The following is a 23811-nucleotide window of genomic DNA, read 5'->3' as shown; positions in this document are numbered from 1 at the left end:
AACCACAGGGCTCACATGGCTCCAGGCACGGGGCTTGGAGGAGACTCAGGGGGGGGAAAGGCAGAAAGAAGAAGCAGGGGATGGGGGCCAGCACCGGGATCTGCTCCTCTGGCCCCCACTGCTCCCATCCCGGCTCCTGCGGCCCCACTTTGTCCCCAGGGATGCGGATGCAGGAGCACTGCAGAAGCCAGTGCTTTATTAGGTGGCCAGGAGGGCCCTGTGAGGCTCCTGGGCTGGTCCCACCACCGTGGGGTGGAGGGAGAGGCACCCTGGTGAAGGGCAAGGCACGGGGTGAGGGTCCCCCGCATCCCCAGCAGGGACATGGGTGCTCCTCCAGCAGCTTCTGCCAGCTCCGGGGGCTGCTTTGAGCTATTGTGGAGCACAGCAAAATCCAGGCAGGAGATTCCAGCCGCATGGAAGCAGGAGGATGCAGGCAGGAGCATCCCCCTGTGGCTGCCCTCATCCTGCCCCAGGCCACAAAGGAGGCAAAGAGATGTCCTCACGGCAGCAGCATCTCCTGCGGGGCAGCTGAGCGTGTTCCTCCCATGGATTTGGGAGCGTTGGGTGCAGGCTCCTGGGTGAGGACAAGGTGATGGCCACGAGCAGGGCCAGCAGAGCCGGCAGGGAAGAGCTGGGATCTAAATCTCAGTGCTGGGATCCCGGGAATGGCAAGGAAAGACCTCAGCTGCTCCAGCAGAGTAAGCAGGGAAGCGATGGATCCAAAGCTCGGGAAGGGCAGGGATAGACCTCGGCTGCTCCAGCAGTGCAGGCAGGGAAGTGATGGGCTTCCACAGCTCGGGAATGGCAGAGAAGAGACCTCGATTGCTCCAGCACAGCAGGCAGGGAAGTGATGGGATCCAAAGAGCCCAGGAAGGGCAGGGAGAGACCTTGGCTGCTCCATCGGCATCAACGCTCAGCGGCGAGCAGTGGCTGTGGGGAGCACACGGCTGAGCCCCACATCCCTCCCCACACAGGGACAGCTTGTGGGGGGAAGCAGGACCCCCAAAGCCACCCCACAGCAGAGCTGGTACCTGACGGGAGTCCGGGCAGTCAGCATCAGGGCGCTTCCAGCTCGGCCGGGCCAGGGCACCCAGCACCAGCACCCCAAAGAGCAGGATGAGGAGCCCCAGGGTGTTGGCAAAGACGGCCTCAGCAGGCAGGAGCTTGTACTGCGCTGTCCCGTTCTTCCTTAGGGGGGGAAAAGGAGCCCAGAGCTGTCCTGGATGTGCCCAACCTCCCCCTCTAAGCCCACACAACCCCTGCAGCAGGGAGCGGAGGGGGCATCACCCCTTTCCCTTTGCCCCCAGGGCTTGGGTTCACTCTGGGCTACTCGGACCCCAAAGTCTGCTCGCTCCCCACCGCACGCGATGCTCACAGGCTGAAGAAGAGCTTCTCGTTGATGCCCGACACGCAGGAGGCCACGGCCAGCAGCAGGATGGTGGAGCCAAAGAAGATGTGGACGGGCTTGTAGAGCCCCCGGAGCCAGGAGGGAGCCCAGGGCAGCAGGAAGGTGCTGAACCCAGCCAGCCACTGCAGGGAGGGAAGTGAGGATGGGGAGTGCATGGAGCAGGACCAGCACCCACTAACAGGAGAAGAGCAGGATGGTGCTGAACCCAGCCAGCCACTGCAGGGAGGGAAGTGAGGATGAGGAGCGCATGGAGCAGGACCAGCACTCACTGACAGAAGAGCAGGATGGTGCTGAACCCAGCCAGGCACTGCGGGGAGGGAAGTGAGGATGGGGAGCGCATGGAGCTGGGATGCAGGGAGCAGGACCAGCACTCACTGAGAGAAGAGCAGGATGGTGCTGAACCCAGCCAGGCACTGCAGGGAGGGAAGTGAGGATGGGGAGTGCATGGAGCTGGGATGCAGGGAGCAGGACCAGCACTCACTGAGAGGAGAAGAGCAGGATGGTGCTGAACCCAGCCAGGCACTGCAGGGAGGGAAGTGAGGATGGGGAGCTCATGGAGCTGGGATGCAGGGAGCAGCACCAGCACTCACTGAGAGGAGAAGAGCAGGATGGTGCTGAACCCAGCCAGGCACTGCAGGGAGGGAAGCGAGGATGGGGAGTGCATGGACCTGGGATGCAGGGAGCAGGAGCAGCATCCACCTGACAGGAGAAGAGCAGGATGGTGCTGAACCCAGCCAGGCACTGCGGGGAGGGAAGTGAGGATGGGGAGCGCATGGAGCTGGGATGCAGGGAGCAGGACCAGCACTCACTGAGAGGAGGAGAGTAGGATGGTGCTGAACCCAGCCAGGCACTGCGGGGAGGGAAGCGAGGATGGGGAGTGCATGGAGCTGGGATGCAGGGAGCAGGACCAGCACTCACTGAGAGAAGAGCAGGATGGTGCTGAACCCAGCCAGGCACTGCAGGGAGGGAAGTGAGGATGGGGAGCGCATGGAGCAGGACCAGCACCCACCTGACAGGAGAAGAGCAGGATGGTGCTGAACCCAACCAGGCACTGCAGGGAGGGAAGTGAGGATGGGGAGCGCATGGAGCAGGACCAGCACTCACTGAGAAGAGAAGAGCAGGATGGTGCTGAACCCAGCCAGGCACTGCAGGGAAGGAAGTGAGGATGGGGAGCGCATGGAGCTGGGATGCAGGGAGCAGGACCAGCACTCACTGAGAGAAGAGCAGGATGGTGCTGAACCCAGCCAGGCACTGCAGGGAGGGAAATGAGGATGGGGAGCGCAGGGAGCAGGACCAGCACTCACTGACAGGAGAAGAGCAGGATGGTGCTGAACCCAGCCAGGCACTGCAGGGAGGGAAGTGAGGATGGGGAGCGCATGGAGCTGGGATGCAGGGAGCAGGACCAGCACTCACTGACAGGAGAGCAGGATGGTGCTGAACCCAGCCAGGCACTGCAGGGAGGGAAGTGATGGAGCTGGGATGAGTGAGAGAAGAGCAGGATGGAGCCAGGCACTACAGGGAGGGAAGTGCATGGAGCTGGGATGCAGGGAGCAGGACCAGCACTCACTGAGAGAAGAGCAGGATGGTGCTGAGCCCAGCCAGGCACTGCAGGGAGGGAAGCGAGGATGGGGAGTGCATGGAGCAGGACCAGCACTCACTGACAGGAGAGCAGGATGGTGCTGAACCCAGCCAGGCACTGCGGGGAGGGAAGTGAGGATGGGGAGTGCATGGACCTGGGATGCAGGGAGCAGGAGCAGCATCCACCTGACAGGACCAGCACTCACTGAGAGGAGAAGAGCAGGATGGTGCTGAACCCAGCCAGGCACTGCAGGGAGGGAAATGAGGATGGGGAGTGCATGGAGCTGGGATGCAGGGAGCAGGACCAGCACTCACTGAGAGGAGAGCAGGATGGTGCTGAACCCAGCCAGGCACTGCAGGGAGGGAAGCGAGGATGGGGAGGAGAGCAGGATGGTGCTGAACCCAGCCAGGCACTGCAGGGAGGGAAGTGAGGATGGGGAGCGCATGGAGCTGGGATGCAGGGAGCAGGACCAGCACTCACTGAGAGGAGAAGAGCAGGATGGTGCTGAACCCAGCCAGGCACTGCAGGGAGGGAAGTGAGGATGGGGAGCGCATGGAGCTGGGATGCAGGGAGCAGGATCAGCACCCACCTGACAGGAGAAGAGCAGGATGGTGGCCATGCCCAGCCAGCTGTGCAGTGAGTACATGTTGGGGGTGCCGTGCTCGTTGTGGAAGCGGAAGACGGCCACCAAGCCCAGCGCTGCCAAGGCGAGGGCTGCCAGGGCCAGGGAGCTGTGCAGCACCTTCCAGGGCAGCTTGGGACCGCTCCAGGATGCGGGCAGGCGATAAACCAGGGATGCTGCGGGACGAGGAGGTGAGGCAGGCGCCGCGCTGGCTCCGCGGCCCCCTCCGTACCCCGCTTACCTGCCCCATAGAGCACCACCATGGCCGTCACCATGAGCACCGGGTGCCAGTTGAACATCCGGGCGCTGCCGTCCCAGGCGAAGCCCCCCCGCCAGTACTGGCACCAGGAGCTCACAAAGGCCACGCACACGAAGCCCAGGAGGCCCAGGAGGAGGCAGAAAGGCAGGAAGGGCACATCCAGCATCTCCACAATGCGATGGGGGTACCTAGGGAAGAGCAAGGCAACGGCTCAGGTCTGTGCTTGGGGTTCCCCCCCAATCCTGCCCCATCCCAGGGAGGAGCCAGGCTCAAAGGGGAACTGAGGACCACGGAGGAGGTCGGGGTCCAGCCCAGCTGGTGCCTGCACTGGGAGGGATGGCAGGGTCCATGCAGGGTGAGGGCAGCCCATAGGGGACAACATTAAGGGTCTCTCCTGTATCCCCCCCCTACTGTCCTCAGGACCCCATTGATGTGATCCCCTCCCTCTCCACACCCCCAAACCCCTTCCAACTCTCTCCCATCCCCACCATAGGGCTCACCCCAACTGGAAGCAAGGCCCCCAGCATCACCCCTCGCCCCATAGGGTTAAAGGGGGACCCACGGGCAGCACCCATCGTGGTACCTGCGCTATGGACGGCCCCGGCAGGCTCCTGCCCTCAGCCTGTGGGGCTCCAAGCGTGAGGCTGAGCTCATTTGCCTGCGGATTTGCATCTGCCTCCAGCAATGGCTATTTCTGGCCCGGCCCGGGGCGGGGACGGCCCCGTCCTGCCCCACAGCGGCCGCCCCACGAGGGTGGGACACGGCCCCAGAGCCGGGGTTGGGGGGGGGGGATCCGGAGCTCGGACACTCATTGCTTGAGGTACTGCAGTGGGCACCGCGGTGCTGAGCTGCCCCATGGCACCCACAGAGCATGGGGATCGGGCCTGGCCCCATGGCACCCACAGAGTATGAGGATCGGGATTGGCCCCATGGCACCCATAGAGCATGGGGATCCGGCGCTGCCCCATGGCACCCAAAGAGCATGGGGATTGGGAGCTGCCCCATGGCACCCAAAGAGCATGGGGACTGGGCCTGGCCCCATGGCTGCCCCATGGCACCCACAGAGCATGGGGATCGGGCCTAGCCCCATGGCTGCCCCATGGCACCCACAGAGCATGGGGATCGGGCCTGGCCCCATGGCTGCCCCATGGCACCCACAGAGCATGGGGATCGGGCCTAGCCCCATGGCTGCCCCATGGCACCCACAGAGCATGGGGATCGGGCCTGGCCCCATGGCTGCCCCATGGCACCCACAGAGCATGGGGATCGGGCCTAGCCCCATGGCACCCACAGAGCATGGGGATTGGGCCTGGCCCTATGGCTGCCCCATGGCTGCCCCATGGCACCCACAGAGCATGGGGATTGGGCCTGGCCCCATGGAACCCACAGAGCATGGGGATGGGGCCTGGCCCCATGGCACCCACAGAGCATGGGGATGGGGCCTGGCCCCATGGCTGCCCCATGGCACCCACAGAGCATGGGGATCGGGCCTGGCCCCATGGCTGCCCCATGGCTCCCCCAGAGCATGGGGCTCGGCGCCGGCCCCATGGCTCCTATCACACCGGGCACACAGGGCCCTGCCCCACGGCTCCCCCCGGTACCGGGGCCGTACCTCGCCCCCTCGGCCCCTCCGGCCGCCTCCATCGTGGCCGGCGCCGCTCGCCCCGGTGGTGGCGCCGAGCCCAAGCCTCCAATGCCCCCGGTGATCAGCGAGAGCGGCGGCCAGAGCGGCCCCAGCGCGGCCCCAGCGCGGCCCTTCTAGCCACGCACTTCCGCCTCCCTCTCGGTGGCCGCGCCGTTGCCGTGGAGACGGAAGATGGCGGCCGCAGGTCAGCGCCGGGCCGCGGTGCGATGCGGGGACATAGAGGGGCTATGAGGGGACAGGAAGGGACAAGGGGGGAACACAGCGGCACCCACAGCCCCGGCACCACCGGTGTCTGCGCTCCGGGGAGCGGGGAGCCCGCTCTCGGTGGGGAACGGGGGGTTCGGGGGGTGTCCGGTGGGGCTGCGGCCTCCTTAGGGCCTGGTAAAGGGGGGTCCGCCGGGGGGGGGGGGGGGTGAGGGGAGAAGAGGGGGGCACATCGGTGTTGGGGCTGTGTAAGGGGGTGGTTGTCCCCTTCCCCCCCCCCCCCCATCCCAGCCCTATGGGTGCCAGGACAAGGGGCGCTGCACCCCACATTGCCCCCAGCGCCCCCGTTACCTGCCCGTGCTCCACGTCCCTCCTTTGTCAGCGGTGCGCAGGGAGGGTTGGGCCCCGTGTGGCCTCAGAGCCGCCCCAGGGCTGGGTGCGGGTTCCGGGAGGCACCGCGTGTCCAAGCCTGTCCCCACGGCGTGGCCTGCTCAGCGCTGGCCCCGGCGCCTGAACCCCGGCATGGGTCTGCTCCCTGGGACTCACCCGTGGGCCTTGGGGCTGGAAGGGGCGGGGGGGAATGGGACTGGGGAGGCTGCACCTCGAATCCTGTGCTCAGCTCCCGGCCCCTCACTGCAAGAGAGACCTTGAGGTGCTGGAGCAGGGACAGAGAAGGGAACGGAGCTGGAGCAGGGCCTGGAGCCCAGGTGTGATGGGGAAGGGCTGAGGGACCTGGGGGTTCAGTGTGGAGAAGAGAAGGCTCAGGGGGGACCTGATGGCTGCCTCCAAGTGCCTGAGAGGAGGATGGAGCCAGGAGGGGCTGGGCTCTGCTCCCAAGGAACAAGGGATGGGACAAGAGGAAACGGCCTCAAGCTGCACCAGGGCAGGTTTAGATGGAGCTGAGGAACAATTCCTGCCCCAGAGGGTGCTCAGGCATTGGAACAGGCTGCCCAGGGCACCGGCCCTGCAAGTGCTCCCAGACCCTATAGACAAGGCCCTCAGTGCCATGGGTTATGGTGGCCTTGGCAGGGCTGGGGCTGCTGATCTTTAAGGCCTTTTCCAGCCTGGTTGATTGTAGGGGTGAATCTGAACCTGCTGCATGGGGAGAAAGGAGGGGGGACACAGCCCAGGGCTTCATCCCATGCTGCCAAACCAAACCTCTGCTCCCCCTCCAGGTCCTGGCAATGGAGACGAGCAACACTGAGCCCCTCAGCTCCACGCCATGAGCTGCCTTTGCCTCTGGGGACGCTGGAGCTGAGAGCTCCAACACCAAGGGAAGGAAGATGCTCCAGACCAGCAACTACAGCCTGGTGCTGTTCCTGCAGTTCCTGCTCCTCTTCTACGACCTCTTTGTCAACTCCTTCTCGGAGCTGCTCCGCACGGCTCCTGCTGTCCAGCTCGTCCTCTTCATGTGAGTGCCCCCAGGGGGCTGTGACCACCATGGTGGGACAGGAAGGGTGGGATCTCACCCCGTTTCTCTCCTCCTGCAGCATCCAGGACATTGCTATTCTCTTCAACGTCATCATCATCTTCCTCATGTTCTTCAACACCTTCGTCTTCCAGGCTGGGCTGGTCAATCTCCTCTTCCACAAGTTCAAGGGCACCATCCTGCTGTCTGCAGCCTACCTGGGGCTCAGCATCTCCTTCCATGTGTGGGTTATGGTAGGTTGGGGCCGCTGATTCCTCCTGAGGGTGGCCAGCACAACCCTTTGCTCCCTCCTTCAGCCCCTCTTTCATGAGAGGAAAACCATCGTCTACCCAGCAGGGACAGTTTGGTGTCCCCCCATTGGCATCAGGCTGGAAGGAGGGAGCTGCCCCATCCCAACCCCTTTCCTAAAGGCTGGAAAATCCTCTTTCCCCCAGGGAAAGCAGCTCCAGCTCCGTGCTGGCACGGGATAATCCCTGCTGAGGGCTGGGACAGCAGCTCCTGCTTTACCTGGGATTAATCCCTAGCAAACACCAGCGCTCAGAGCCTGGGCACAGCCACGTCACTGCTGGCACTGGACAGCCCTGAGGGCTCTCAGGGGGTCCTGGCTCTGTTGAGGCAGCATCTTCCCCTTTTCATCCCCAGATAAACTCCCTCTTATCCCCATCCCCTGAAGAAGCAGCCCCACACCCTGCCCAGCCCCTGGGCATCCTCCTCCATGGGGTCTCATCCCCCTCCATCCTCAGGGTGAGGGTCTCTCCTCACCCCATTGCCCCTGGGGGCTGGAGCGGTTATGTTGGTGCTGCCCACACCCCTCAGGCAGGGGATTGACAAGGGATTTGCAGGGATCTGAAGCAGGAATAGGTCCTGGCTTGTTGGCTAAATCCCCTGAGCTGCTTAACCTTTGGGGTGGGAGTGCCCCCAAAGTGATGGAGCTGCTGCGAGGGCTGGAGCAGCTCTGCTCTGGAGCCAGGCTGAGAGAGCTGGGCTGGGGCAGCCTGGGGAAGAGAAGGCTCCTGAAGGGGAGACCTGAGAGCAGCTCCAGTGCCTGAAGGGGCTGCAGGAAACCTGGAGAGGGGCTTGGGACAAGGGATGTAGGGACAGGCCAAGGGGAATGGCTTGAACCTGCCCAAGGGGAGACTGAGCTGAGCTCTGAGGCAGAAGCTCTTCCCTGTGAGGGTGCTGAGGCGCTGGCACAGGGTGCCCAGAGAAGCTGTGGCTGCTCCATCCCTGGCAGTGTTCAAGGGCAGGTTGGACACAGGGGCTTGGAGCAAGCTGCTCCAGTGGAAGGGGTTGGGGTTGGAGCTGGAGGAGCTTTAAGCTCCCTTCATCCCAACCCATCCCATGCCTCTGACTCCTGTCTGTGCTCAGAACCTGCGCTGGCGCGACTCTAGCCGCTTCGTGTGGACCGAAGGCCTGCAGACCCTCTTCGTGTTCCAGCGCCTGGGTAAGGGCTGGGGCTCACAGGAGCCCTGCTGGGGCCCTGCTGCTTTTGGGGTGCCCCTGGGGCTGCCCACCTTCACACCCCTCTCCCTCCCTCCCTCCCGCAGCGGCTGTGCTCTACTGCTACTTCTACAAGAGGACCGCGGTGCACCTGGGGGACCCCCTCTTCTACCAGGACTCCCTGTGGCTGCGCAAGGAGTTTGAGCAGTTCCGTGGCTGACGGTTCCCCTCCAGCTCTTCATCACCTCCTGGCCCCCACTGCGGACAGCTCCACCTCAGCCTCTTCTTCCTCACTGCTACCAGCACCTCAGGTGGATGCTAGGAGCCAGCGGGAAGCTCATCTCCATCCCACTGTGCATCAGGATGGAGCCGCATCCCTTGGTTTGGGACTCCAGTGCTTTTGTAACCAGTAAAGAAATAAATGAGCTGTGTTTTCCAACGCTGACCCCCCCCCACCCCCCGGGCTCTTCAGGGGGGTTGGAACTAGATGATCTTAAGGTCCTTTCCAACCCTAATTATTCCATGATTCCCTCCCATTCACTCTCTGCACCCCAACATCCTTCCCCCAGCTCCTCGCTGTGTTTCCAGCCCGCTCACGGGGCAGTGCCCACCGTGCAGCGGAGAGAACCGCGGCTCAACCCGTGTGTGTGTGTGTTTGGGGGGGGAACACCGGGCTCCCCCCCACACCTTTCACCGTGCCCCATTGCCGGCTGCGGGTCTCGAACCCGCGGCCTCCCGGCTCAGTCCTCCGGGACCATAGAGAGGGCGGAAGGAGCGGGCGAGGCCGCCGGCGGTTCCCATGGAGACGGAAGATGGCGCCCAGGAGTGAGTGAGGGACCGCGGCCGGCGGCGATGGCGAGGGGCGGGGTGGGGGGGGAGCAGAACGGGACCGGGAGGGCCCGGGGCTCGGTGCCCGCCCACAGCCGCGTTGTCCCCGCAGGCCGCCAGCGCTCCTCGGCCCCGCTGCAGGTCCTGCTCTTCCTCAACGGCTGGTACAGCGCGACCTACTTCCTGCTGGAGGCCTTCATCTTCGTGTACAAGGGTGAGCCCCCCCACCACATCACCCCCGGTACCCCTTGAGCGCACCGCGGGTACCGGGTACCGGCCCCTGCGGGGGGGTGAGCTCTGAGGCAGCCGTGGCTGTGCCCGCAGTGCTGCTGCTGCCCTATCCCTTCACCAACCTGGCGCTGGACGTGGTGCTGCTCTGCCTCTACCTCGGCACTGAGGCGACGCGCATCTTCTTCGGTGAGTGCTTCGGACGAGGGCCTGGAGGGAGAGGACAAGGGGAATGAATGGCTTGAACCTGCCCGAGGGGAGACTGAGATGAGCTCTGAGGCAGAAGCTCTTCCCTGGGAGGGTGCTGAGGCGCTGGCACAGGGTGCCCAGAGAAGCTGTGGCTGCCCCATCCCTGGCAGTGTTCAAGGCCACAGGGGCTTGGAGCACCCTGCTCCAGTGGAAGGGGTTGGGGTTGGAGCTGGATGAGCTTTAAGCTCCCTTCCAACCCATCCCATGCATCTAAGTCCTGGTGACACCAAGCTCCAGGAACCGATGGGACCCACAAGCACCCCCCCCATCCCACTTCCCATCCCCACCCCAGGCTCCAAGGGCAACCTGTGCCAGCGGAAGGTTCCCCTCTGCATCAGCCTGGCACTGACGGTGCCGGCAGCCGTGATGGCCACCTATTACCTGCTGCTGCAGACCTATGCCCTGCGCCTGGAAGCCATCCTCAACGCCATCCTCCTCCTCTTCTACGCCCTGGAGCTGCTGCTGGCTGTCCTGGCGCTCCTCTCCTTCTCCAGGTATCTTTCCCAGGCCGTTCCCTATGGAATGCCGGACTTCCAAGCTGCTTTGGCACTCCTCCATCCCTCTTTCTTCCCCTTCTCTTACAGCACGGATTCATACTGAGGCCCTGTGCCACGCCAAAGGACCAGGTACAGGAGGCACTGGGTGCTCAGCACCCCCCCGGTTGGGTGTCTCCCCATCGGCTAGGAGTGACCTGCGAGGCAGCCCCCTCCCTGCTGCCCCCCAGGACGTGCACGGCAGCTCCAGGTACAGAGAATTCCTATTTTTTTTTTGCTACCTTCTCACAAGAATTCCCTCTTTTCCAATAAATATTTATTTTTACCTGGTGCCTGAGCACTTGGGGTTCCCCCAACCCCGGGCACCCCCCCCACTGCTGCTTTGAGGGGCAGAAAAGCTCCTCAGCAGTGGCCCATCAGTCCCCAACCACCCCTAAACCACTCCAACCCCCTCTTTATCACTTCCAACACCTCATAGGCAATGCAAGGTCCTACACCTGGGTCAGGGCAACCCCAGGCACAGAGGCAGGATGAACAGAGAAGAGATGGAGAGCAGCCTGAGGAGGACTTGGGGGTGTTGGGTGATGAGAAACTGAACATGAGTGGGGTTTAGTGTGCGCTTGCAGCCCAGAAACCAACCGTGTCCTGGGCTGCATCCAAAGCAGCGTGACCAGCAGGTCCAAGGAGGTGATCCTGCCCCTCTGCTCTGCTCTCGTGAGACCTCACCTGGAGCATCGTGTGCAGTTCTGGTGTCCTCAACATAAAAAGGACATGGAACTGTTGGAACAAGGCCAGAGGAGGCCACGAGGATGCTCAGGGACTGGAGCAGCTCCCGTAGGGAGCCAGGCTGGGAACATTGGGGCTGTTCAGCCTGGAGAAGAGAAGCTGGGTGGAGAGCTCAGAGCAGCCTTCCAGTATCTGAAGGGGGCTACAAGGATGCAGGAGAGGGACTCTTCATTAGGGACTGGAGTGACAGGGCAAGGGGTGATGGGGTTCCAACTGAAACAGGGGGGATCCAGCTTGGATGTAAGGAATTCATTCTTCACTATGAGGGTGCTGAGGCGCTGGCACAGGGTGCCCAGAGAAGCTGTGGCTGCCCCATCCCCGGCAGTGTTCAAGTCCACAGGGGCTTGGAGCACCCTGCTCCAGTGGAAGGCATCCCTGCCCACTTGCAGTGGGTTAGACCTGGATGAGCATTAAGCTCCCTTCCAACCCAACCCATTCCCCGCTTCCACACCGGACACCAAGGGAAGAGCCCTCCAGCACCATCTAAAAGATTGACAACGTCAGCCAAGTTTTATTACACAACGTCCAACCTATCAGAAAGACAAACCAAATCTCTCTACTCACTGCGGGCAGGAGGGGCACTGCCTCCGGGGGGGGGGCTTGCTCTGCACTCGTCTTCTTTGTCCCCCCCCCCCCGTCCCCTGTCCCCCCCCCCACTATTTGCAAAGAAACCTAAAAATGTGGCATTAAGTAGAAAAGAAAATCCATCCGGAAGCCTCCTGGCACCTCCCCGGGGGGGGTTCAGGCTCTTTGGGGCTCATTTCAACTTAAAAAGCCCTCCAGAGGCAGGTTTGCTCCTTGGCCAGCGACAGTTTGGAGGTGAAGGGGGGGGGGGGGAGCCACCAGCCCTGGAAGTTGCCCCTTGTCTCCTCAGCTCAGCCCGACCCTTTGTGGGTGCTTCCCTTGGGATCCCACCCGGCCTGGAGAGGTGCAGCCCCCTCGAGCATGGGGAACAACCCCCCCCCTGCCATTGTGCCCCCTGGAAGGGTGGTTGGGGAGAGCATCCCCAGGGATAAGCATCTGGGGGGGGGGGGGGTTGCATCCTGCCCTGCTGCCTCCTCTTCCTCTAAAACAAGGAAGGTGCTGCAGGAGAGCCCTGGAATGTGGGGCAGAGGGAAGGGCTGAGCCCCAGCTCTGCTCCAGCCCTCCTGGGCTGAGCAGGGAGGATAAAGGGGAAAAGGAGCAGCATGGGGGCCTGTGCTGGCACTGCGGGGCAATGGGGACACGAGCGTCCCCACAGGAGGGGGGCAGGAGGCTGGGGAACCCCTGGTACCGCTTCCAGCAACCCCAAGCACGGAGCGGGATCCGTGCAGCCTTGGGAAGGATCCATCCTCTTCCCAGCACGGCCTCACCACCCTCCCTCCGTGGAAGGAAAAGCACCATTTCTCTTTGGGTCCGAGTATCCGTGGAGCAGAGCGGGCTGAGCCGGGTGCTGGCATTCCCTCTGGGAAGCAGAAGGGAGCAGGGGCTCCGGCCCCAAGGCCACGAGGTGTCCGGTGGGAGGCCCGGCTGCTGGCGTGCTCCACGGCTTTCCTGGGGTGTCCGGAGGGAGCTGGGGGGGGAGCCTGGGATGGGGTGGGAGAGTGGAGCAGCCTCGTCGAGGGGAGGAGATACGAGTCCATTAAAAACCACTTCCTGCCAAATTCCTGTGGGGAAGAGGAGCAGAGGGGTCAGGGCAACCCTTGGAGGGCCGACAAGGACCAGGGGGATGGCTTTACCCTGCCAGAGGGGAGATGGGAGAGCGCTCAAGGCCAGGTTGGACACAGGGGCTTGGAGCAAGCTGCTCCAGTGGAAGGGGTTGGAGCTGGATGAGCTTTAAGGTCCCTTCATCCCAACCCATTCTATGATGCTGTGGGATCCCCAGTGTAAGGGGGATGTGGATGGAGGTGTTGGAGGGAGTTTGAAGGAGGCCGTGGAGATATAAGGGAGCTGGAGCAGCTCTGCTCTGGAGCCAGGCTGAGAGAGCTGGGCTGGGGCAGCCTGGACAAGAGAAGGATCCCAGCTCCAGTGCCTGACCCATCCCATGAGAAGCTCTTCCCTGGGAGGGTGCTGGCATTCCCACAGCACCTGCTCCAGTGGAAGATGGACACCCCTCACCTGTCTCAGTGGTGCCGGTCCCTCTCTCTGTCCCTGTCCCGATGCCGCTCGTGCTCCCGGTTCCGCTCCTGGAAGTAGTCCTCGTGCCGGTCCTCGCTGTGGAGCACGTCCCGGTGCCGCCGGCTGCTTTCACGGGACCGGCTGGGGGAGCGCTCCCGGGATCGGTGCCTTTTCCTGGGAAAAGAGGAAGGAAAAGGACTTCTGGTGTGCGCAGTTGTGGTGTCCTCAGCAACCGGAGGACATGGAGCTGTTGGAGCAAGGCCAGAGGAGGCCACGAGGATGCTCAGGGGCTGGAGCAGCTCCCGTATGGAGCCAGGTTGGGAACATTGGGGCTGATCAGCCTGGAGAAGAGAAGCTGTGTGGAGAGCTCAGAGCAGCTTCCAGTGTCTGAAGGGGGCTACAAGGATGCTGGAGAGGACTCTTTATCAGGGACTGGAGTGATAGGACAAGGGGTGATGGGTTCAGACTGGATGTAAGGAATTCATTCTTCACTCTGAGGGTGCTGAGGCGCTGGCACAGGGTGCCCAGAGAAGCTGTGGCTGCCCCATCCCTGGCAGTGTTCAGGGCCAGGTTGGACCCAGGGGCTTGGAGCAAGCTGCTCCGGTGAAAGATGTTGGGGTTGGAGCTGGATGAGCTTGAAGCTCCCTTCATCCCAACCCATTCCAGGACGGGATGCAACGAATCCAACCCCATGGCAGCTCCCAGCCTGGCAGTACCTGGAGGAGCTGCTGCTGGCGCCGGTGCTGTAGGACTTGGCCTCGATGCCGTGCAGGCAGTCCTTGAGGGACGAGAGGAGGACGCGGCACCGCTCGTCGCTGGCCACGCGGGACTGTTTGATGACGGCGATGGCCGTGAGCAGGGTCTCGATGGCGTCGCTGTAGTCACCTGGGGGGGGATGACACGACACAGAGCAGGGTTGAAGGGGGGCAAACCCAGCATGGGACAAGGGGGGGGCAATCCCAATCCCACAGGGACATGGGGACACGGTCACTGGTACCTGCGCTGGCGCCGGACACCGCCTTGGAGATGGCGCTGCTGGAGATGGCCCGGTTCCTGTTCATGATCTCCTCAAACTCCCCTTCACTCACTGGGGCCGGGGGAGGGCCCAGCTCCCGGCTGCACAAGAGACAAGTGGGGGTTCAGCAAATCCCCCCCCCCCAACCCCATTTGTACCCCACTGAGACCCCCACCCCCTCACCTGCTGTGGTTGTAGGGAGCCATGGCCTTGCCGTAGGTGTCCGGTGGAGGACCCAGCGCCGCGTTGGGTGGGGGGAAGAAGGCAGGGTTGAGGTGCAGGGCAGGGGGGACAGCCCCTGGGGGGGGCACAGCGAGGTGTGGGGGCAGTCGAGGCGGGGGGGGCATGAGATGCTGGTAGTGGATACCGGGGGGTGGCGGGGGGACACCGAAGCCGGAGGACAAGGGAGGAGGTGGTGGCATGGGTGGAGGGGGCAGCCCCATAAGGGGCAAAGCAGTGGGGGGGCGGTTGAAGAAGGGAAGGACCGAGGGGGGTTTGTCCGGGCGGGCTGCAGGCAAAGCATTCTCTGTCGGTGTGGCACGGCCATCCACGGAGTCCACGGAATCCCGGGAATGGGCCCTCGGAGGCACACCTGGAAGCGGGATGGGAAAAGAGCCATGAGCTACAGGCAGAGCACCTGCAGGTCTTGGGAGCGCTCCTCCTCTTCCTCCCCACCCGCAGTGACCAGTGCAAGGAGCATCCTCTCCCTCAGCCCCGGGAGAGCTCAAGGTGCCCAGAGCAAGATCCAGCCACAGCCACACGTAGCCTCCGCTTCCACGTGCCTCCAAGAGGGGAGCAGCTCCCGGTGCCGAAGCCACCGAGTAAAGTGGGTTCCAAAGAGAGAAGGCAAAAAAAGCCACAAGAGAGGGTGAGAGGGTGCCCAGGAGAGAGCTCGCTGGGGCCCCGAAGAGATGAAACAGCCCCGAGAGAGATCCGGAAAGGCCTGAACATGGAGGAACACAAGGGGCCAGAACCCAAGTGCTGAGAGCAACGGAGCTGCTGGAAGAAGGAGAATTTGGGAGCCTTGGTTGCCCTCAATGAGGACCAGGAACGTCTGCTGTGTCCCAAGAGGCTCTGAGGATGAGACTGATGTTCAATGAGGGCACGGAGCCCCTGTGGGGGAGCCACAGCTCCCCACCAGGCTCTGCTGGCCATCAAGCCAAGCACTGTTCAGGCTTCATGCGAGCTCATGATGAGGCCCCTGGGGCCAGGCTGAAGGCAACACCCCTGTGCTCCACCAGAACACAAGGGCAGGTCCAGCCAGGGTCTAACAGCGCCCAGTGCTGCCAAGCAGCCGATGGAGCTGAAGGAAGGAAGCTGTGACTCTGCCAGGGTGCTTAGGAAGAAATGGTTTTCCCCTTGGCTGAAACAGGCCACGGGATGTCCAATGGCCAAGACCTCCTCTTGCCAAACACGCTCCTGCCCAAAGAGTGCCTGTGGGTCCAGCAGAGCCCCCCCCAAGCACCGGGGCTGGGCACGTCACATCGCTGCGGAGTGAGGCGAGGACCACCGACTGCCATCGTAGAAAGCCCCACGGCCAGGCCCCAGCTGGAATACTGCGTCCAGTGATGGGCACCTTACCTCCGCAGGGATGGACAAGTTCTGGAGGAGATCCAGAGAAGAGCTACTACTAGATATGGAGGGTCTTAGCTATGTTGATAGGCTGAAGAGCTTAAGCCCATTCAGTTTGGAGAGGAGGAGGAGGAGGCTACGAGGGATCTTCGCAGTGTGTGAGCACCTAAAAAAGGGGATCATAAAGACTCGGGTCAGGATCTAAGCAGACTCAGCAGCAATAGGAAACAACCCCCAGAGGCTCCTGGCAGCGTTCCCCCCCCAACCCTGAAGGTGCCGGCGGGCTCAGGCTGACAGCGCTGTGGGGGGGAGCCCTGCAGTGTGGAGAGCCCCCCCACCTCTGACCCCATGCCCGGTGCCGCGCCGTGCCCGCGCCCCACTCACGTTTGCGAGCCTGGGCCTCGAACTGGGAGAGGTTCTGCCGGGTGGCCAGCCTCACCTCCACCTTGTCCCCGTTGAGCATCTTGCCAGGCAGGAGCTCCAGGAGCTTGTGCACCGAGTTCTCGGAGGCGACCACCACCTCTGCGTACCTGCAGGGAAGCCCAGGGCTTGGGCTGAGCATCGCTTGGGAGCCGGTGGTTGGGCTGAGTGCACCTTGGTGGCCTGCATCCCTTCCTCCTCATCCCGTGCTGCCTGGGCTGAGTGCACCTTGGTGGCCTGCATCCCTTCCTCCTCATCCCGTGCTGCCTGGGCTGAGTGCACCTTGGTGGCCTGCATCCCTTCCTCCTCATCCCGTGCTGCCTGGGCTGAGTGCACCTTGGTGGCCTGCATCCCTTCCTCCTCATCCCGTGCTGCCTGGGCTGAGTGCACCTTGGTGGCCTGCATCCCTTCCTCCTCATCCCGTGCTGCCTGGGCTGAGTGCACCTTGGTGGCCTGCATCCCTTCCTCCTCATCCCGTGCTGCCTGGGCTGAGTGCACCTTGGTGGCCTGCATCCCTTCCTCCTCATCCCGTGCTGCCTGGGCTGAGTGCACCTTGGTGGCCTGCATCCCTTCCTCCTCATCCCGTGCTGCCTGGGCTGAGTGCACCTTGGTGGCCTGCATCCCTTCCTCCTCATCCCGTGCTGCCTGGGCTGAGTGCACCTTGGTGGCCTGCATCCCTTCCTCCTCATCCCGTGCTGCCTGGGCTGAGTGCACCTTGGTGGCCTGCATCCCTTCCTCCTCATCCCGTGCTGCCTGGGCTGAGTGCACCTTGGTGGCCTGCATCCCTTCCTCCTCATCCCGTGCTGCCCGCGAGTCCCTGCTTTACCACCCGCAGCCAGGAAAAGCATTGCCTGTCCCCTCACCACAACGGATGTGGGGCTCATGACCCCCCCCTGCCCCGTTCTGCCCCAGCTCTCACCCTTTGGACTGGCCGTTGGCTCGGTTCTCTGCGAACTTCAGCTCCACCACGTCGTAGACGCCGACGGAGCGGATGGTTTGGATCAGCTGCTGGTCAGTCGTCCACTGAGGGGAGGAGAGAGATGCAGGGGTCACCTCTTGTCAGCCCTCGGTGTTCCCAAACACCCCCCCCAGCTAACCCAGGCGCAGGACACGTTGAGTACTTGCACCCTCAGAGCCCCTGCCATGGGGTTTACAACCAACCAACAGGCTCTGGGCAGAGCCACCAGAGGTCTGGATGAGACAGAGCATTCCCAAGCTGTCCATCAAGGAGAAGGGGACGCATCCACGCAGCCCCAGGAAGGAAGAGCCAAGCAGGGCCAGCAGCCAGCACGCTGCAGTCACCGGCCCCCCCCCTGCTTCAGGCTCCATCTGAAGCCCCTCAGCGCTGACCCCAAAGTCAAGCCACAACCTCCAAAGAGCCCCTCGATGGGGATGGGGTCTGAACCTCCCCATCCCCATTCCCACTACAGGAGACCCAAACTGGACCCCCCAGAGGGGGCCAGAGGCGAGGCGGCGAGACCCCACTCACCCAGGAGAAGCTGCCCACGTAGACGGCAGCCCTCTTGTTGCGCAGCCCGCTGTAGGTGTACAGGATGGCGGGGGCCTTGCTGTTGGCTTTGGGAGAGGGCTCCTGACGGATCTCAGGGGGGGGCTCGGAGCTGCTGCTGCTGCGGCTCTCGGGGGGCTGGGAGCTGACGGCCAGCACATCGTCGTACAGGTCCATCTGGTCGGCGCTGCTGAACTCTGAGTCCTAAGGGGACATCCCCGGGGTGTGGGGGGGGAAGCAATTGCATGTGTGCCCCCCACCCAACCGCAGCCCTGCTCAGCACCTTCCATCAGAGCACCGGGCTCCAAGCCCCTGGGGCCTTGAGCGCTGCCAGGGATGGGGCAGCCACAGCTTCTCTGGGCACCCTGTGCCAGCGCCTCAGCACCCTCCCAGGGAAGAGCTTCTGCCTAAGAGCTCAGCTCAGTCTCCCCTCGGGCAGGTTCAAGCCATTCCCCTTGGCCTGTCCCTACATCCCTTGTCCCAAGCCCCTCTCCAGGTTTCCTGCAGCCCCTTTAGGCACTGGAGCTGCTCTCAGGTCTCCCCTTCAGGAGCCTTCTCTTCCCCAGGCTGACCAAGCAACACTCTCATCCTGTCCATCTTCCCCCCAAGCACCCTCTCAGCACCAACACCACTTGTAACGTTTCCATCCAGCCCTTTCAGCTGGGGAGCTGATAAACAGGTCACAAGAGCTCCAACAGGGAGCCGTGTTTTCCTGCTCCTCAACCCAGCCCAGCTGTTTGTTTAATCCACCTCACACATTCCTACCCCTGCTCTAAGTGCTTTGGACACGGCCCAAGGCTGGAAGATTCCTGCCTGGAAGTTGCAGAAAGTCGAGACCAAAACCAGAGGCGGGCAGGGAATTCCTCACTTGTGCTGCTATGGGGATGCTGCAGCTTGGGAGATTTTAGAGCTCTTCTGGGATCTCTGTAAGTGCTCCCCTTTACTCATGGAATCAACTGGGTTGGAAAAAACCTTTAGGATCATCCAGTCCAATCGTTCCCCACCACTAACCCATGGCACCGAGGCCTCGTCTCCAGGTGTGTGAACACCTGCAGGGCCGGTGCCCTGGGCAGCCTGTTCCAATGTCTGAGCACCCTCTGGGGCAGGAATTGTTCCTCAGCTCCATCTAAACCTGCCCTGGGGCATCTTGAGGCCGTTTCCTCTTGTCCCATCCCTTGTTCCTTGGGAGCAGAGCCCAGCCCCTCCTGGCTCCATCCTCCTCTCAGGCACTTGCAGGCAGCCATCAGGTCCCCCCTGAGCCTTCTCTTCTCCACACTGAACCCCCCAGGTCCCTCAGCCCTTCCCCATCACACCTGGGCTCCAGGCCCTGCTCCAGCTCCGTTCCCTTCTCTGGCCCCGCTCCAGCACCTCAAGGTCTCTCTTGCAGTGAGGGCCCCAGAGCTGAGCACAGGATTCGAGGTGCAGCCTCCCCAGTGCCCAGCACAGGGGCCCAATCCCTGCCCTGCTCCTGCTGCTGCACTGGTGCTGTTGCAGTACCAGGATGCTGGGGGCTTCTTGGCTGCCTGGGCACAAGCTGCTCCTGCTCAGCTCCTTTTCACGAGCAGCTTCCCAAGCCTGCAGCGTTCCATGGTGGCTCAAGCGCAGGACCCAGCACTGAGCCCTGTTGGAGCTCAGGCAATGGGTCCAGCCTGGCCACATCCCTCTGCAGAACCTCCAGCAGAGCAACTCCCCCTCCACCTGGTGTCATCTACAAAGTGACTGGGGGTGGCCTCAATCCCCCCGTCCAGAGCATCAATGAAGATACCAAACACTGGCCCTGGGGGCCACCACCAGTGAGCAAGCTGATGGGACCCCCTTCAGCACCGCTCTCCGGGCTCTGCCATGCAGCCAGGCCTTTCCCCAGCAAGGAACCCAGCCAGCCAGGCCAGGAGCAGCCAGTTCCTCCAGGAGAGCACTGCAGGACACAGTATCCATGCTCTACTGAGGGCCACCCAATGGGCTGATGGTGCAGAAGAACCCAAAGCCCCGCTCTGCTGCTCTCTGCCCTTGCCATCACACCATGCTTGCAGAGCATCGGTGGTGAGAAGCTTCCTCCATCCCCAACGCCTTCACTGCTGCCACCCAAACCCCAGCTCAGTGAACACACCACAACTTGTGAGGTCCGTGAGGCTGAATCCGGGCACCACCAGCGGCATTCCCATGTTGTTCCATGGGATCTGGGACCGCACCAGCATCCCCGGTGTGCCCTGGGGCAACCACGGCACCTTCCCCCTGCACTTTGATCCCATGGATTAAGCAGTTCCTTCCTGCTGCAGCACGGCCTGAGGTGCTCAATGAGCACTTCCAGCTCCAAGAAGCCACCATCTACTATCAAAGACCTTGGGTCTCCTGTGCACCAGCCCCTCCAGGTAAAGCTTTCCCTGCTGTGCAGCCAGGATTGCTCCATCCTCCTCCCAACGCTGCTCCACTTCACTCCTAAAGATCCCCAAGACTGGAGCAGCACCGGACCAGATCCATCAGAGCCCTCTCAGCATTCCAGCCACCATTCCCATGTCAACTCCAGCCACTGCTTCCATCACCATTCCCAATCCTGGGAGCCAAGCCTTCATGGGAAAGCCTACCTGTAGGCATAGGCAGGACTTGTCCACCTCCACAGAGCACCCATGAAGCAGCAGCACAGCTCTCCCATTAAATCCTACCACCTGTATTCCCGCAGCTAGCCAGCAATTCCCTCTGCTCCCAAACCCAGATGGGATTGGGTATCCCCAGGCATACCCATTTCCTAATGCTTTTCAAAGCAAACTGCATGAAAGCATCCAAACTGAGGTTATTCCTAAGCCAGAGCAGTTCCATTTGGTCCCAGCACCATCACTAGACAGTTTCATGCACGGAGAAGTGGGATTATTCCAGGGTTTTTCAAGGAAGGATGCAGTATGTGGGAGTCAGAGGGCATCCAGGCAGGAATTCACTTTACAACCCACCTTCCTAGAGAGGATCCTGTTGCTTTGGCAGCGCCAGAGCCAGCTCAGAGCAGAGCCCCCTCTGCTCCGAGGGCCTCAACACCGCTCCCACCATCCTGCTTTTCCCAACACGGCAGGAATAATTCCTTGGAACAGAAGATTCCTCCCCCTCCGCTCCTCTCCAGCCCTCCAGGAGCTCACGGGGATTCCCTTCCTCCATGTGCTTTGCTCCCAGTTCACGTCTTCCCTCTTAGTTCATTCCAGCTTCCCTCCTTGGCTGCTCCACAGCAGTTTCTAACCTCCAAGCATCCACGTCCAGGTTTGCTCTCCCGCATCCCTGAATCCTCCAAAACCTCCTTTCCCAAAAGCCACGCACTCTCCTTCTCCATCACTTCTTCCTGAGGTTCCCAGGCAACCCCAAGGTGGGAGAAGGTGGCACCTTGGGCATGACCCTGACCACAGCTTTGGTGCTCTGGGTCCCTTCCCTGCGCCGTTCCCTCGCAGAGCCTCTTCCTGTTGGGATTTCTCACTTCTCCAACCAGGATGATGCTCTCCCTCCTTCCATCCTCACTCATCACTTCCCTGGCAAAGGCTCCGCTCCAGACCCTGCCTCCCCTTCCCAAACACTGGGTGCCAGGGGAAGGTGTCCCTACCCGTGGCAGGGGATTGGAACTGGAGGAGCTTTAAGCTCCCTTCCAACCCAAGCCACTTCTATATGGAAATCCACCAGGATTTAGGACCATTCCTGGTGGATTCTCCCCATAGGAACTCCTCCATGCTGGCCCACACCTTCCCGGGCGCATCTTCTCCTCCAACTCAACGCGTTCACACCCCTCCATGGGTCCATCCATAGTAACGGGTCCAGCTCCCGTTAAGGAGCTGGCTGCTGCTGCTTCCAGTGCTTTTCCCACCGGGAAGCGGGGACGTGCAGCCTCTCACCTGGTTGAACTCCTCATCGGCGTAGATATCGATCAGATCCACCCCCTCCGACATCCTTCCAGAGGCGGGAGCAGAGCAGGAGCCCGGGCTGGGACCGGGAGGTCGGGATGAGCACTGCAGCGACGAGCAGGAGAGGAGGGGGAAGCCCATCAGCGACCCCCTCTGTGCCCCACACTTCTCCCTATGGGATTGGGGTCCCCCCTATTCCCTGCAGCACCCCTTTAACGGGACAGACCCCACCTCGACTATGGGGGGGGCAATTCGGGTTCCCCCTATTCCCTGCAGCACCCCTTTAACGGGACAGACCCCACCTCGACTACGGGGGGGGGGCAATTCGGGTCCCCCCTATTTCCTGCAGCATCCCTTTAATGGGACAGACCCCACCTCGACTATGGGGGGGGGGGAATTTGGGTCCCCCCTATTCTTTGCAGCACCCCTTTAACGGGACAGACCCCACCTCGACCCCCGGGGGGGGGGGCAATTCGGGTCCCCCCTATTCCCTGCAGCACCCCTTTAACGGGACAGACCCCACCTCGACTATGGTGGGGGGCGACTGGGGTCCCCCCTATTCCCTGCAGCACCCCTTTAACGGGGCAGACCCCACCTCGACTATGGGGGGGGGCAATTTGGGTCCCCCCTATTCCCTGCAGCACCCCTTTAACGGGACAGACCCCACCTCGACTATGGGGGGGGCAATTCGGGTCCCCCCTATTCCCTGCAGCACCCCTTTAACGGGACAGACCCCACCTCGACTATGGGGGGGGGGTGACTGGGGTCCCCCCTATTCCCTGCAGCACCCCTTTAACGGGGCAAACCCCACCTCGACTATGGGGGGGAGCGACTGGGGTCCCCCCAATTCCCTGCAGCACCCCTTTAACGGGACAGACCCCACCTCGACCCCCGGTGTGTGGGGGGAAGGCAACGTGGCCCCGTTACCCCCCAACCTCCCCCACACCAGGGGGCGACCACCACCACCACCACCGCCGCCCCCCTCCCATCCTCTCCCCACACCCCCTCTCTATGGTACCCCACACCCCCTCCTCACACACTGAGGCCTTCCCCCCCCCCCCACAACAACCGGGGCCGAGACCGCCATAACGGGCCGGGCGGGGGGAGAGGAAGGGGTGGAACCGGAGGGGGGGTAACGAAAAGGGGGGAGGGTCGGGTCGGTTCCGTTCCCCCTCCCCCATCCCGGTTTCCCCCCCCGCCCCCCCCGTTTCCGCCCGCAGGCCCCGAGCGCGCGCGCTCAACCGCGCTCACCGCCACCGCCAGCGCCGCCGCGCCACGCCACGCCCCTTCCGGCTCTGGACACGCCCCCTTCCGCCCCGCCCCTTGCTTCAGGGATCATAGAGTTGGTCCTCCAGGGCGTATAGAGCGGCGACAGCGGGAGGAGACATGGCGGCCGCCGGGGTGAGCGGGGACGGGGGGGTGAAGGGAGGCCTGTAGGGGCATGAAGGGGGATAGGTGGGGATCAAGGGGTCGGAGTCATAGAGGGGCCGAGGGTAGGAAGGGCAAGGGGGTTATAAATGGGGCTGAGCGTTTGGAGGGGGGTGTATGGAGGGGTATATGGGTGGTTGGGGGGCGTATGGAGGGATATATGGGTGGTTGGGGGGTGTATGGAGGGATACATGGGTGGTTGGGGGATGTATGGAGGGATATATGGGTGGTTGGGGGGTGTATGGAGGGATATATGGGTGGTTGGGGGTGTATGGAGGGATATATGGGTGGTTGGGGGGTGTATGGAGGGATATATGGGTGGTTGGGGGTGTAGGGATATATGGGTGGTTGGGGGTGTATGGAGGGATATATGGGTGGTTGGGGGGTGTATGGAGGGATATATGGGTGGTTGGGGGTGTACAGTATATGGGTGGTTGGGGGTGTATGGAGGGATATATGGGTGGTTGGGGGTGTACGGAGGGATATATGGGTGGTTGGGGGTGTACGGAGGGATATATGGGTGGTTGGGGGTGTACGGAGGGATATATGGGTGGTTGGGGGGTGTATGGAGGGATATATGGGTGGTTGGGGGGTGTATGGAGGGATACATGGGTGGTTGGGGGGTGTATGGAGGGATATATGGGTGGTTGGGGGGTGTATGGAGGGATATATGTATGGAGGGATATATGGGTGGTTGGGGGGTGTATGGAGGGATATATGGGTGGTTGGGGG

The 23811-nt window shown here is 62.6% G+C and overlaps 4 protein-coding genes across 7 annotated transcripts; 2 read left to right on the top strand and 2 right to left on the bottom strand.

The window, feature by feature from the left end:
* Positions 1–176: 176 nt before the first annotated feature.
* LOC134173286 (lysosomal membrane ascorbate-dependent ferrireductase CYB561A3) lies at positions 177–5605 on the bottom strand. The gene is made up of 6 exons (XM_062637126.1): positions 5481–5605; positions 3851–4056; positions 3577–3785; positions 1376–1530; positions 1032–1184; positions 177–930 (listed from the first exon to the last, which is right to left on the bottom strand). The coding sequence occupies exons 1-6, from the start codon at positions 5510–5512 to the stop codon at positions 639–641; spliced, it is 1047 nt and encodes a 348-aa protein (XP_062493110.1). The 5' UTR covers positions 5513–5605; the 3' UTR covers positions 177–638.
* TMEM138 (transmembrane protein 138) lies at positions 5578–9025 on the top strand. The gene is made up of 5 exons (XM_062637128.1): positions 5578–5697; positions 6893–7128; positions 7208–7379; positions 8515–8590; positions 8694–9025. Exons 2-5 carry the CDS (start codon positions 7001–7003, stop codon positions 8804–8806), a joined length of 489 nt encoding a protein of 162 aa, XP_062493112.1. The 5' UTR covers positions 5578–5697; positions 6893–7000; the 3' UTR covers positions 8807–9025.
* A 258-nt stretch (positions 9026–9283) lies between these two features.
* TMEM216 (transmembrane protein 216) lies at positions 9284–10710 on the top strand. 3 transcript variants are annotated; one of them, XM_062637115.1, is made up of 5 exons: positions 9284–9411; positions 9527–9628; positions 9739–9831; positions 10184–10385; positions 10476–10710. In XM_062637115.1, the coding sequence occupies exons 1-5, from the start codon at positions 9399–9401 to the stop codon at positions 10489–10491; spliced, it is 426 nt and encodes a 141-aa protein (XP_062493099.1). In that variant the 5' UTR covers positions 9284–9398; the 3' UTR covers positions 10492–10710. The 3 variants fall into 3 exon arrangements, with proteins under 3 accessions (XP_062493099.1, XP_062493100.1, XP_062493098.1); XM_062637114.1 differs by having other exon boundaries at positions 9309–9411; positions 9510–9628; XM_062637116.1 differs by lacking the exon at positions 9739–9831 and having other exon boundaries at positions 9296–9411; positions 9510–9628.
* A 1298-nt stretch (positions 10711–12008) lies between these two features.
* On the bottom strand, positions 12009–22969 carry CPSF7 (cleavage and polyadenylation specific factor 7). Of its 2 annotated transcripts, none has more exons than XM_062637121.1 (10): positions 22903–22969; positions 21643–21756; positions 17765–17986; positions 17195–17298; positions 16240–16385; positions 14467–14875; positions 14266–14384; positions 13985–14153; positions 13269–13442; positions 12009–12817 (listed from the first exon to the last, which is right to left on the bottom strand). In XM_062637121.1, exons 2-9 carry the CDS (start codon positions 21694–21696, stop codon positions 13274–13276), a joined length of 1392 nt encoding a protein of 463 aa, XP_062493105.1. In that variant the 5' UTR covers positions 21697–21756; positions 22903–22969; the 3' UTR covers positions 12009–12817; positions 13269–13273. The 2 variants fall into 2 exon arrangements, with proteins under 2 accessions (XP_062493105.1, XP_062493104.1); XM_062637120.1 differs by lacking the exon at positions 22903–22969 and adding an exon at positions 22670–22766.
* Between the last annotated feature and the right edge of the window lie 842 nt (positions 22970–23811).

Source organism: Pezoporus occidentalis, unplaced genomic scaffold (genome assembly GCF_034315485.1).
Source record: "Pezoporus occidentalis ecotype Australia unplaced genomic scaffold, CSIRO_AGI_Poc_V1 ctg502, whole genome shotgun sequence".
Classification (NCBI taxonomy): Eukaryota; Metazoa; Chordata; class Aves; order Psittaciformes; family Psittacidae; genus Pezoporus; species Pezoporus occidentalis.
The sequence above is the reverse complement of the archived record's forward strand: the minus strand, read 5'-3'. Positions and strand labels throughout refer to the sequence as shown.